This window comes from Babylonia areolata, chromosome 12, assembly GCF_041734735.1.
Source record: "Babylonia areolata isolate BAREFJ2019XMU chromosome 12, ASM4173473v1, whole genome shotgun sequence".
Classification (NCBI taxonomy): domain Eukaryota; kingdom Metazoa; phylum Mollusca; class Gastropoda; order Neogastropoda; family Buccinidae; genus Babylonia; species Babylonia areolata.
The window spans coordinates 1,164,156-1,178,015 of NC_134887.1; the positions used below are offsets into that span (position 1 = coordinate 1,164,156).

The window sequence follows — 13,860 nt, forward strand, 5'->3', positions numbered from 1 at the left end:
ATACATGTAGTTTACCAGTGATTTCACAGCCAGGAATACATGTAGTTTACCAGTGATTTCAAAGCCAGGAATACATGTAGTTTACCAGTGATTTCACAGCCAGGAATACATGTAGTTTACCAGTGATTTCAAAGCCAGGAATACATGTAGTTTACCAGTGATTTCACAGCCAGGAATACATGTAGTTTACCAGTGATTTCAAAGCCAGGAATACATGTAGTTTACCAGTGATTTCAAAGCCAGGAATACATGTAGTTTACCAGTGATTTCACAGCCAGGAATACATGTAGTTTACCAGTGATTTCAAAGCCAGGAATACATGTAGTTTACCAGTGATTTCACAGCCAGGAATACATGTAGTTTACCAGTGATTTCAAAGCCAGGAATACATGTAGTTTACCAGTGATTTCACAGCCAGGAATACATGTAGTTTACCAGTGATTTCAAAGCCAGGAATACATGTAGTTTACCAGTGATTTCACAGCCAGGAATACATGTAGTTTACCAGTGATTTCACAGCCAGGAATACATGTAGTTTACCAGTGATTTCACAGCCAGGAATACATGTAGTTTACCAGTGATTTCACAGCCAGGAATACATGCAGTTCACAAGGAACGATGACCACCAATCCCCACCGGCCGTCAAAGAGACCACGTCTGACCGTCCCGCCCCGCCCACTCACCTTCACCCCCTTCCCCGTCGCTACTGTCGTAGTCAAAGAGGGGGCGCTTGAGCGTGCTGACGGACTCTGGGTCCTTGCTGCGGCCCCTGATGGAGAAGCTGATGCTGCGGTTGGCCTGGGCCGCCGCCGCCTCCTCCTCCTCCTGCTGCTGCTTCAGGCGCTCTCGCTCCGCCTGTTTGGCCTCCAGACGCTTTTTCAGCTCCGCCTCCTGCCCACAGACACACCCCCTTTGATTCTTTCTTCTTCCTCCACCCACCCTTTAACTCATTCCCATGTGGGCCAGGAAAGACCCTCCCCAAATATGTTAGACTCGACGCTCTTCAGTCACACGAATCAGTTCATGTCCAAACAACACAGCAGGCCTGTTCGCTTCAAACTCCATCGGGGGATGGGGGGGGGGGGGGGGAGGGTGAAGGTTAGTCATTGTTCTAATGCCCAGAAAACTTGGCTGCAGCTGTCATACTTTGTTACAGTGTGAAAAACGGTCCGTTTTAACACAATCCCTCAATGTCCATTAAAGTTGCACCTGGCGGTGAACTGTCTACTCAACTAAAGTTGTCATGGCAGTTAAAAAGTTAATGTTTTGGTTTGTGGTGTTGTTTTTTTAAACAAAATAAAAGTTTACTTAACCATGGTAATGAGAAAAATAAATATACGGTTCCAAACCTTGAAGGGAAAAACATATTCCCTCAAGACAATAAATATACTGTTACAAACCTTGAAGGGAAAAACATATTCCCTCAAGACAATAAATATACCGTTCCAAACCTTGAAGGGAAAAACATATTCCCTCAAGACAATAAATATACCGTTCCAAACCTTGAAGTGAAAAACATATTCCCTCAAGACAATAAATATACTGTTCCAAACCTTGAAAAGAAAAACATATTCTCTCAAGACAATAAATATACTGTTCCAAACCTTGAAGGGAAAAACATATTCCCTCAAGACTTTCCAGCCCTGGAAATGGTTTTATCATTTTCCCAGGACTTTTCCAGATTTCTGAGAGACTGTACGAACCCTGGACACAGTGCTGCCAGCCATGCTGGTCTATAGGAACAGCGGCTGTGCAAATCTGTGAGAATCATTGAAAAACCAGCACCCATGCAAGTCTGTAACTTGTAAGAACTACCCCCACATCAAAACCATCACCCCCACAATCACCCCTTCACCACCACCACCACCACCACATACCTTCAAGAACATGTTCTTCTTAAGTTATAGTTCTGTAAGTGCGTATGCGCGCGCACGCACACACACGCACACACACACTCGCACACAGAGTGAAATACACACACACAGAATGAATCACATACAGTGACACACACACACACACACAGAGTGACGTACACACACATACAAACACACACAGAGTCACACCACACACACACACACACACAAAACAGTCATACCTTCAGAAACATGTTCTTCTTGAAGTCATAGTACTGGAAGTGCACATGGCTGGCCTCGAGGAAAGCAAAGCGCGGGTCGTTTTTGCTCTTCACCATAAACTCAAACTCCACCCCGTTCTTGGCCACGTACATGGCCATGCGGTCAATGATGGGCTGGACGTCTGGGGGTGGGGGGACGATCTGTGGCTGGGGGGGGCTTCTGCGGACACACGTACCAGTCAGTACACTGTTCTGTGTGCACATGGACGCAGTGTTCTGAATGCACGCGTACCAGTCAATGCACTGTTCTAGTGCACATGGACACACTGTTCTGAGCACACACATACCAGTCAATACACTGTTCTGAGTGTACGTGGACACATTGTTCTGAGTGTACGTGGACACACAGTTCTGAGTGCATGCGTACCAGTCAATACACTCTTCTGAGTGTATGTGGACACTCTTCTGAGAGCACATGGACACAATGTTCTGTGGACACACGTACCAGTCAATCCACTGTTCTGAGTGCATGCGTACCAGTGGATACACTGTTCTGAGGGCATACATACCAGTCAATACACTGCTCTGAGGACACAAGTACCAGTCAATACATTGTTCTGAGTGCAGTTGTACCAGTCAATACATTGTTCTGTGGACACACGTGGACGAACCCCTCTTCCAAGAAAAACCGACACACTCAAGTGACACAACAACCCCTCTCACACTTACAACACACACACACACACACACACAAGTGACCTGCAACAGCCCCAAACATTACCCATCTCCAGGACCCCACAGTCACCCCCCTCCCCCTCCCACAATACCTAACCCCAGGAACAAATGAAAAACACCCCACACAGCAGTATCACAGAGTCACCCCCCTCCCCCTCCCACAATACCTAACCCCAGGAACAAATGAAAAACACCACACACAGCAGTATCACAGAGTCACCCCCCTCCCCCTCCCACAATACCTAACCCCAGGAACAAATGAAAAACACCCCACACAGCAATATCACAGAGTCACCCCCCTCCCCCTCCCACAATACCTAACCCCAGGAACAAATGAAAAACACCCCACACAGCAATATCACAGAGTCACCCCCCCTCCCCCTCCCACAATACCTAACCCCAGGAACAAATGAAAAACACCCCACACAGCAATATCACAGAGTCACCCCCCTCCCCCTCCCACAATACCTAACCCCAGGAACAAATGAAAAACACCCCACACAGCAATATCACAGAGTCACCCCCCTCCCCCTCCCACAATACCTAACCCCAGGAACAAATGAAAAACACCACACACAGCAGTATCACAGAGTCACCCCCCCACCCCCCCTTACAATACCTAACCCCAGGAACAAATGAAAAACACCACACACAGCAATATCACAGAGTCACCCCCCTCCCCCTCCCACAATACCTAACCCCAGGAACAAATGAAAAACACCCCACACACAGCAGTATCACAGTCACCCCCCCACGCCCCCTTACAATACCTAACCCCAGGAACAAATGAAAAACACCCCACACACAGCAGTATCACAGTCACCCCCCCACCCCCCCTTACAATACCTAACCCCAGGAACAAATGAAAAACACCCCACACAGCAATATCACAGAGTCACCCCCCTCCCCCTCCCACAATACCTAACCCCAGGAACAAATGAAAAACACCACACACAGCAATATCACAGAGTCACCCCCCTCCCCCTCCCACAATACCTAACCCCAGGAACAAATGAAAAACACCACACACAGTGTCACAGAGTCACCCCCCCACCCCCCCTTACAATACCTTAACCCAGGAACAAATGAAAAACACCCCACACAGCAGTATATCAGTGTCCCCTCCACCTGTACAATACCTAACCCCAGGAACAAATTAACCCCCCCCCACCCCACCCCACCCCCCCATCTCTTACAATACCTAACCTCAGGAACAAATTAACCCCCCCCCCCACCCCACCCCACCATCTCTTACAATACCTAACCTCAGGAACAAATTAACCCCCCCCCCCACCCCACCCCCCCTCCTCTTACAATACCTAACCCCAGGAACAAATTAACTTCCTCCCACCCCACCCCCCTCCTCTTACAATACCTAACCCCAGGAACAAATTAACCCCCTCCCACCCCACCCCCCTCCTCTTACAATACCTAACCCCAGGAACAAATTAACCCCCTCCCACCCCACCACCCTCCTCTTACAATACCTAACCTCAGGAACAAATTACCCCCCCCCACCCCACCCCCCCTCCTCTTACAATACCTAACCTCAGGAACAAATTAACCCCCCCCCCACCCCACCCCCCCTCCTCTTACAATACCTAACCTCAGGAACAAATTAACCCCCCCCCACCCCACCCCCCCTCCTCTTACAATACCTAACCTCAGGAACAAATTAACCCCCCACCCCCACCCCACCCCCCCTCCTCTTACAATACCTAACCTCAGGAACAAATTAACCCCCCCCACCCCACCCCCCCTCCTCTTACAATACCTAACCTCAGGAACAAATTAACCCCCCCCCCCACCCCTCCTCTTACAATACCTAACCTCAGGAACAAATTAAACCCCCCCCCCACCCCCCCATCTCTTACAATACCTAACCTCAGGAACAAATTAACCCCCCCCCCCCACCCCTCCTCTTACAATACCTAACCTCAGGAACAAATTAACCCCCCCGCCCACCCCACCCCCCCTCCTCTTACAATACCTAACCTCAGGAACATATTAACCCCCCCCCCTCATCCCCCAGAGAGCAGTGTCAGGGACTGACCTGTTGTCAGAGCTCTGTTCCACCCAACAAAACCTAAATAACCTCAGGAACCCCCCCCCCCCTCCCCCCTCTTCCCCCAGAGAGCAGTGTCAAGGGCTGACCTGTCATCAGAGGTGTGTGAGTGGTGGAGAGAGGCAGGTTGGGGCAGCGGCCCCATCACCTCCGTTCCTGGGGGTGGGGGTTCCACCCTCTCTTCCTTCGACATGGACGCTCGATTCCCGGACGTGGTGGTGGTGGTGGTGGTGGTGGGGGGGTGGGAGTGGGAGGAGGGCAGGGTGTCCAGTGGCGTGGAGCTGCTGCCGTAGTCTGGCTGGGCCATGAAGGGGGGGAGGGGAGGGGGGCCCAGGCTGCCCTTGTCCACCTCCTTTGGCCTGCCCCACACAAACACTGCAGTACAGTGACAACACAAACCAACAACAACACAGTGACAACACAAACCAACAACAACACAATGACAACACAAACCAACAACAACACAGTGACAACACAAACCAACAGTGACAACACAAACCAACACCACCACAGCAACAACACAAACCAACAACAACACAGCAACAACACAAACCAACAACAACACAAACCAACAACAACAACACAGCAACAACACAAACCAACAACAACAACACAGCAACAACACAAACCAACAACAACAACAACACAGCAACAACACAAACCAACAACAATACAGCGACAACACAAACCAACAACAAAATAGCAACAACACAAACCAACAACAACAACACAGCAACAACACAAACCAACAACAACACAGCAACAACACAAACCAACAACAACAACACAAACCAACAACAACAACACAGCAACAACACAAACCAACAACAACAACACAAACCAACAACAACAACACAGCGACAACACAAAACAACAACAACAACACAAACCAACAACAACACAAACCAACAACAACAACAACAACACAAACCAACAACAACAACACAAACCAACAACACAAACCAACAACAACACAAACCAACAACAACACAGCAACAACACAAACCAACAACAACAACACAGCAACAACACAAACCAACAACAACACCACAGCGACAACACAAACCAACAACAACAACACAGCAACAACACAAACCAACAACAACAACACAAACCAACAACAACAACACAGCAACAACACAAACCAACAACAACAACACAAACCAACAACACAGCAACAACACAAACCAACAACAACAACACAAACCAACAACAACAACACAAACCAACAACAACACAGCAACAACACAAACCAACAACAAAACCTAAGAGAGGTACACAGAAAGGGTCTGAACCACCTGACAGCACACAGGTAAGGGTCTGAACCACCTGACAGCACACAGGTAAGGGTCTGAACCACCTGACAGCACACAGGTAAGGTAAGGGTCTGAACCACCTGACAGCACACAGGTAAGGGTCTGAACCACCTGACAGCACACAGGTAAGGTAAGGGTCTGAACCACCTGACAGCACACAGGTAAGGTAAGGGTCTGAACCACCTGACAGCACACAGGTAAGGGTCTGAACCACCTGACAGCACACAGGTAAGGTAAGGGTCTGAACCACCTGACAGCACACAGGTAAGGTAAGGGTCTGAACCACCTGACAGCACACAGGTAAGGGTCTGAACCACCTGACAGCACACAGGTAAGGTAAGGGTCTGAACCACCTGACAACACACAGGTAAGGTTAGGGGCTGAACCACCTGACAGCACACAGGTAAGGTAAGGGTCTGAACCACCTGACAACACACAGGTAAGGTAAGGGTCTGAACCACCTGACAACACACAGGTAAGGTAAGGGGCTGAACCACCTGACAACACACAGGTAAGGGTCTGAACCACCTGACAACACAGAGGTAAGGTTAGGGGCTGAACCACCTGACAGCACACAGGTAAGGTAAGGGTCTGAACCACCTGACAACACACAGGTAAGGTAAGGGTCTGAACCACCTGACAACACAAAGGTAAGGTAAGGGTCTGAACCACCTGACAACACACAGGTAAGGGTCTGAACCACCTGACAGCACACAGGTGAGGTAAGGGGCTAACCACCTGACAGCACACAGGTAAGGGTCTGAACCACCTGACAGCACACAGGTAAGGTAAGGGTCTGAACCACCTGACAGCACACAGGTAAGGTAAGGGGCTGAACCACCTGACAGCACACAGGTAAGGTAAGGGTCTGAACCACCTGACAGCACACAGGTGAGGTAAGGGTCTGAACCACCTGACAGCACACAGGTAAGGGTCTGAACCACCTGACAGCACACAGGTAAGGGTCTGAACCACCTGACAGCACACAGGTGAGGTAAGGGTCTGAACCACCTGACAGCACACAGGTAAGGGTCTGAACCACCTGACAGCACACAGGTAAGGTAAGGGTCTGAACCACCTGACAGCACACAGGTAAGGGTCTGAACCACCTGACAGCACACAGGTAAGGGTCTGAACCACCTGACAACACACAGGTAAGGGTCTGAACCACCTGACAGCACACAGGTAAGGGTCTGAACCACCTGACAGCACACAGGTAAGGGTCTGAACCACCTGACAACACACAGGTAAGGTAAGGGACTGAACCACCTGACAGCACACAGGTAAGGTAAGGGGCTGAACCACCTGACAGCACACAGGTAAGGGTCTGAACCACCTGACAGCAAAAATACCTTCTGAGACAATCCTCACATTCCAAGTTGATGAGAGCATAGCACATACACACACACACACACACACACATGCTGTCTCTCTCTCTCGCACGCACACACATGCCCTTTAACACACACAAACACACTCACACAGACCCTCAGACACACTCACTCATACCCTCTCTCTCTCTCTCTCACACATGCACCTCAGCAAAGCAATGGAAGGGAAGCCCTACCTGTGGTATTTTTTCAAGGAGGACACCAGCTGACCGTAGGCAGTGTCTTCAATGGAGAACTTAGGCATCACTATGGGCTTTGGGGGCTGACAACACATCATCAGTGACAACACATCACTCATCGATATCAAACACATTGTCAGTGATAACACATCACTCATCGACATGACAACACATCATCAGTGACAACACATCACTCATCGACATCAAACACATTGTCAGTGACAACATAGCACTCATCCACATGGCAACACATCATCAGTGACAACACATCACTCACCGAAATCACAACACATTGTCAGTGACAACACATCACTCATCCACATGACAACACATTGCACAAAGCATCACTCATCCTCATGTACATCACATGAAACTACACATATCCCAACAACAGATCAACACAACAAGTACATTACATTAAACTACACACATCTCAACAACACATCAACACAACATGTTCATCACATGAAACTACACAATCCCAATAACACATCAACACAACATACATGTACATGATGTGAAACTACACACATTCCTACAACACATCAACACAAAATGTACATCACATGAAACTACACAATCCCAATAACACATAAACACAAAATACATGTACATGATGTGAAACTACACACATCCCTACAACACATCAACACAACATACATGTACAAGATATTAAACTACAGAATCCCAATAACACATCAACACAACATACATGTACATGATGTGAAACTACACACATCCCTACAACACATCCCTACAACATGTACATCACATGGAACTACACAATCCCATGGCACACGTGGCAGTATCTGCACCTGTGAGACTGTGAGCATCGGTAGGCAAGAGAGTGGGGAAGGGACTGCACAACTCCTCTTCACTAAAAAAAAAAAAAAAGAAGTCACTTGTGCTGGTCATGACGTTTTCCCTTGCAACACCTGTGGGAAGTGCTGCGCATCCAGAATCGACCTCTTCTCCCATATAAGGACACACACCGACAGATAAGCCTGCATGCCTGCCTACTCATCCGTCGGACTGACGGGAGACTCCATTATCATTACACAATCCCAATAACACATCAACACAACATACATGTACATGATGTGAAACTACACGCATCCCAACAACAAAGCAACACATATACATCAAATGAAACTACACAATCTCAATAACACATCAACACGGCAACCCAGTGTGCACCCTAGGTGCACCCCAGTACGGGTAGAATGGGGGTAACCACCCGTGGGCACCAGCCATACTGTGACCCGAACCCCAAGGGTCACTGGTGCGTTGACCTCCATGAAAGGAACAACCTGGCCAAGTCGGAGGGAGGTCAGGTCCGACTTGGGTGTCAGTCCCGCCCGAAGACGAGTGGGCTGACTGCCCGGAACCGCCTGACACGCACGGGCCTCCCCCAGCAGGGGAGACCGGCCGGATAGCGGGAAGACCTGCAGAGCAGGTTGCCACGCGCCCCGAATCCCCTCCCGTGGGGAGACTGGGGTGGCTTGGCCCGGGGTGGGCAAAGTAGAGATCCCCCCCCGGAACCAAATTTTTCTCCCCCCCCAAAAGGAGGTGGGGGAGGGGGGTCGACAGAGAAGGGAGGAGGGGGAACAACAATGGGGCACGCGAGGGCCGTCTCCGAGTGGGGACCCGGGTAATGGCCGGGCGCGGCCTCCCCTTGGGAGTCCGCGCCTAGCTGCGAGTCCCCACAGCACGGAGATGACTTGCCATTCACCCTTCTCCCTGCCTCGCGCTGGGACACCTCGGGAGGCGACACTCGTACCTCTTTCCCCCCGGTCCCCTTCATGACCGTTTTACTGGTACGAACGTCGCCTCCGCGATCAGCGTCTAACGACGCATCGCCGCGGTCCGTATCGGGAGGAATCATGAGCTCCGGGCCTGGGAGAGTCTCTTACCGAGTCTCAATCCCAGCATCATGATTCCCTGCCTTCGTGGTATGGCACACGAGGCATGGAACCCGCGCTTAGGCACCCAGCGAAAATCCGACCCCCAACAGAGAAAGGAAAGACAGGATCGACTTAGAGGCAGAAAAAATCGAACGAATCAAGGGTGCCGAGTCGAATCGAGTACACAGAATGTAAGAATACAATAAACGCAAGCCGCATGCAACAAAATAAGGCCAAAAGGATACGCTGAATAGCCGAAAAAAGCGTAAGACGAGACAGAGCGTAAACCTGACAAGATGGCGTGGAGAGCCTTGGCCAAAGAAATGATTAAGCGCTTATAGTTTTTAGAGGCGTTTGATTGGCTGAGAGCGGGTGGGCCCATCTTTTCACTGTTAGCCGCGCGAAATTTGGCCAAGCAGAGCAAACCAATAGGCCTAGTTTGCATCAGTTTGACATGGTACAGTATATGACACCAAAACATATGTACATGATGTGAAACTACATGCATCCCAACAACAAATCAACACATGTACATCACATAAAACTACACACATCCCAACAACAGATCATGTACATCACATTAAAACTACACACATCCCAACAACACATCAACACAACATGAACCTCACATCAAAACATGGGAATGGGGAACAGGGGACATGGGAATGGGGAAGAGGGGAATGGGGAACAGGGGACATGGGAATGGGGAACAGGGGACATGGGAACAGGGAACAGGGGACATGGGAATGGAGAACAGGGGACATGGGAACAGGGGACATGGGAATGGGGAACAGGGGAATGGGGAACAGGGGACATGGGAATGGGGAACAGGGGACATGGGAATGGGGAACAGGGGATATGGGAATGGGGAACAGGGGACATGGGAATGGGGAACAGGGGATATGGGAATGGGGAACAGGGGATATGGGAACAGGGGACATGGGAATGGGGAACAGGGGACATGGGAATGGGGAACATGGAAATGGGGAACAGGGGACATGGAAATGGGGAACAGGGGACACAGGAATGGGGAACAGGGGACATTGGGAACAGGGGACATGGAACAGGGGACATGGAAATGTGGAACAGGGGACATGGAAATGTGAAACAGGGGACATGGAAATGGGGAACAGGGGACATTGGGAACAGGGGACATGGAAATGTGGAACAGGGGACATGGGAATGGGGAACAGGGGAATGGGGAACATGGGAATGGGGAAGAGGGGAATGGGGAATAATGGTATGGGGAAGAGGGGAATGAGGAATAATGGTATGGGGAAGAGGGGAACGGGGAAGAGGGAAGAGGGGAATGAGGAATAATGGTATGGGGAAGAGGGGAATGAGGAATAATGGTATGGGGAAGAGGGGAACGGGGAATAATGGTATGGGGAAGAGGGGAATGAGGAATAATGGTATGGGGAAGAGGGGAACGGGGAATAATGGTATGGGGAAGAGGGGAACGAGGAATAATGGTGTGGGGAAGAGGGGAACGGGGAAGAGGGGAATGAGGAATAATGGTATGGGGAAGAGGGGAACGGGGAAGAGGGGAATGAGGAATAATGGTGTGGGGAAGAGGGGAACGGGGAATAATGGTATGGGGAAGAGGGGAACGAGGAATAATGGTATGGGGAAGAGGGGAATGAGGAATAATGGTATGGGGAAGAGGGGAACGGGGAAGAGGGAAGAGGGGAACGGGGAAGAGGGAAGAGGGGAACGGGGAAGAGGGGAACGAGGAATAATGGTATGGGGAAGAGGGGAACGGGGAAGAGGGGAAGAGGGGAACGGGGAAGAGGGAAGAGGGGAATGAGGAATAATGGTATGGGGAAGAGGGGAACGGGGAAGAGGGAAGAGGGGAACGAGGAATAATGGTATGGGGAAGAGGGGAACGGGGAAGAGGGAAGAGGGGAACGAGGAATAATGGTGTGGGGAAGAGGGGAATGAGGAATAATGGTATGGGGAAGAGGGGAACGGGGAAGAGGGAAGAGGGGAATGAGGAATAATGGTATGGGGAAGAGGGGAACGGGGAATAATGGTATGGGGAAGAGGGGAACGGGGAATAATGGTATGGGGAGAACGGGGAATAATGGTATGGGGAAGAGGGGAATGAGGAATAATGGTATGGGGAAGAGGGGAATGAGGAATAATGGTGTGGGGAAGAGGGGAACGGGGAATAATGGTATGGGGAAGAGGGAAATGAGGAATAATGGTATGGGGAAGAGGGGAACGGGGAAGAGGGGAATGAGGAATAATGGTATGGGGAAGAGGGTAATGAGGAATAATGGTGTGGGGAAGAGGGGAACGGGGAATAATGGTATGGGGAAGAGGGGAACGGGGAAGAGGGAAGAGGGGAATGGGGAATAATGGTGTGGGGAAGAGGGGAACTGGGAAGAGGGAAGAGGGGAATGAGGAATAGGGATGGCACCCTGTGACTGACCGGTGGTGGAGGGAGAGCAGTGATGGTGGATAGGGATGGGTGCAGGTAGTGCTGGTCTGCTGCATCTGTAACACAGCATCAACACTCTGTTCACTGCTCGCTCTGTGTGTGTGTGTGAATGTGTGTGTGCATGTGTGTGTGTGTGTGTCTGTGTGTCCACTCTCTTTTCACTGCTCTGTGTGTGTGTGTGTGTGTGAGGGGTGTGTGTGTGGGGGGGGGATGTTCTGCAACATGGCACCACTTCTGTTTTCGCTGCTCTGCTCTGTGTGCGTGTGTGTGTGTGTGTGAGAGAGAGAGAATAAATGGGAAACAGACACTTTTTTTCCTTTGGAAAGGCTGAGTCATAACAGTGCAACCAATATCCTGCAAATACTAAAATCTATCATCAATAAACAATACCTTGTTGAACAGATCTCTAGTTCCCCCTCTCCCTCCCCCCTCCCCTGGTTTCTCCTCCACACCTTGTTGAACAGATCCCTTGTCCCCCCCCCCCACACCCCTTTCCCCCCAGTTTCTCCTCCACACCTTGTTGAACAGATCCCTTGTCCCCCACCACCCCTTCCCCCCAGTTTCTCCTCCATACCTTGTTGAACAGATCTCTAGTTCCCCCTCTCCCCCCCCCTCCCCTGGTTTCTCCTCCACACCTTGTTGAACAGATCCCTTGTCCCCCACCCCCACCCCCCTTTCCCCCCAGTTTCTCCTCCACACCTTGTTGAACAGATCCCTTGTCCCCCACCCCCCTTTCCCCCCAGTTTCTCCTCCATACCTTGTTGAACAGGTCTCTAGTTCCCCCTCTCCCCCCCCCCTCCCCTGGTTTCTCCTCCACACCTTGTTGAACAGATCCCTTGTCCCCCACCCCCACCCCCCTTTCCCCCCAGTTTCTCCTCCACACCTTGTTGAACAGATCCCTTGTCCCCCACCCCCACCCCCCTTTCCCCCCAGTTTCTCCTCCACACCTTGTTGAACAGATCCCTTGTCCCCCACCCCCACCCCCCTTTCCCCCCAGTTTCTCCTCCATACCTTGTTGAACAGACCTCTGTCGCCCCACCCCCGACCCCCCCTTTCCCCCCAGTTTCTCCTCCACACCTTGTTGAACAGATCCCTTGTCCCCCACCCCCACCCCCCTTTCCCCCCAGTTTCTCCTCCATACCTTGTTGAACAGATCCCTTGTCCCCCACCCCCCTTTCCCCCCAGTTTCTCCTCCATACCTTGTTGAACAGACCTCTGTCGCCCCACCCCCGACCCCCCCTTTCCCCCCAGTTTCTCCTCCATACCTTGTTGAACAGACCTCTGTCGCCCCACCCCCGACCCCCCCTTTCCCCCCAGTTTCTCCTCCATACCTTGTTGAACAGATCCCTTGTCCCCCACCCCCACCCCCCTTTCCCCCCAGTTTCTCCTCCACACCTTGTTGAACAGATCCCTTGTCCCCCAGCCCCACCCCCCTTTCCCCCCAGTTTCTCCTCCATACCTTGTTGAACAGACCTCTGTCGCCCCACCCCCACCCCCCCAGTTTCTCCTCCATACCTTGTTGAACAGACCTCTGTCGCCCCACCCCCACCTTCCCCCGGTTTCTCCTCCATACCTTGTTGAACAGACCTCTGTCGCCCCGGCCCCCGACCCCCCCTTTCCCCCCAGTTTCTCCTCCATACCTTGTTGAACAGACCTCTGTCGCCCCACCCCCCTTTCCCCCCAGTTTCTCCTCCATACCTTGTTGAACAGACCTCTGTCGCCCCACCCCCACCTTCCCCCGGTTTCTCCTCCA

General features: G+C 51.1%; 1 protein-coding gene across 3 annotated transcripts in view; it reads right to left on the reverse strand.

Annotated features, from left to right (window-relative positions):
* The window catches only part of LOC143288296 (splicing factor, suppressor of white-apricot homolog), a 46,540-nt gene that overhangs the window by 20,257 nt on the left and 12,423 nt on the right, over positions 1-13,860 (reverse strand). For all 3 annotated transcript variants that reach the window (XM_076596643.1, XM_076596646.1, XM_076596645.1), the window contains exons 6-10: positions 12,099-12,163; positions 7,758-7,843; positions 4,964-5,233; positions 2,096-2,294; positions 684-891 (exon numbers count right to left, since the gene is read on the reverse strand). In XM_076596643.1, the coding sequence (XP_076452758.1) occupies positions 684-891; positions 2,096-2,294; positions 4,964-5,233; positions 7,758-7,843; positions 12,099-12,163 (828 nt within the window). The remainder of the gene's footprint in view (positions 1-683; positions 892-2,095; positions 2,295-4,963; positions 5,234-7,757; positions 7,844-12,098; positions 12,164-13,860) is intronic.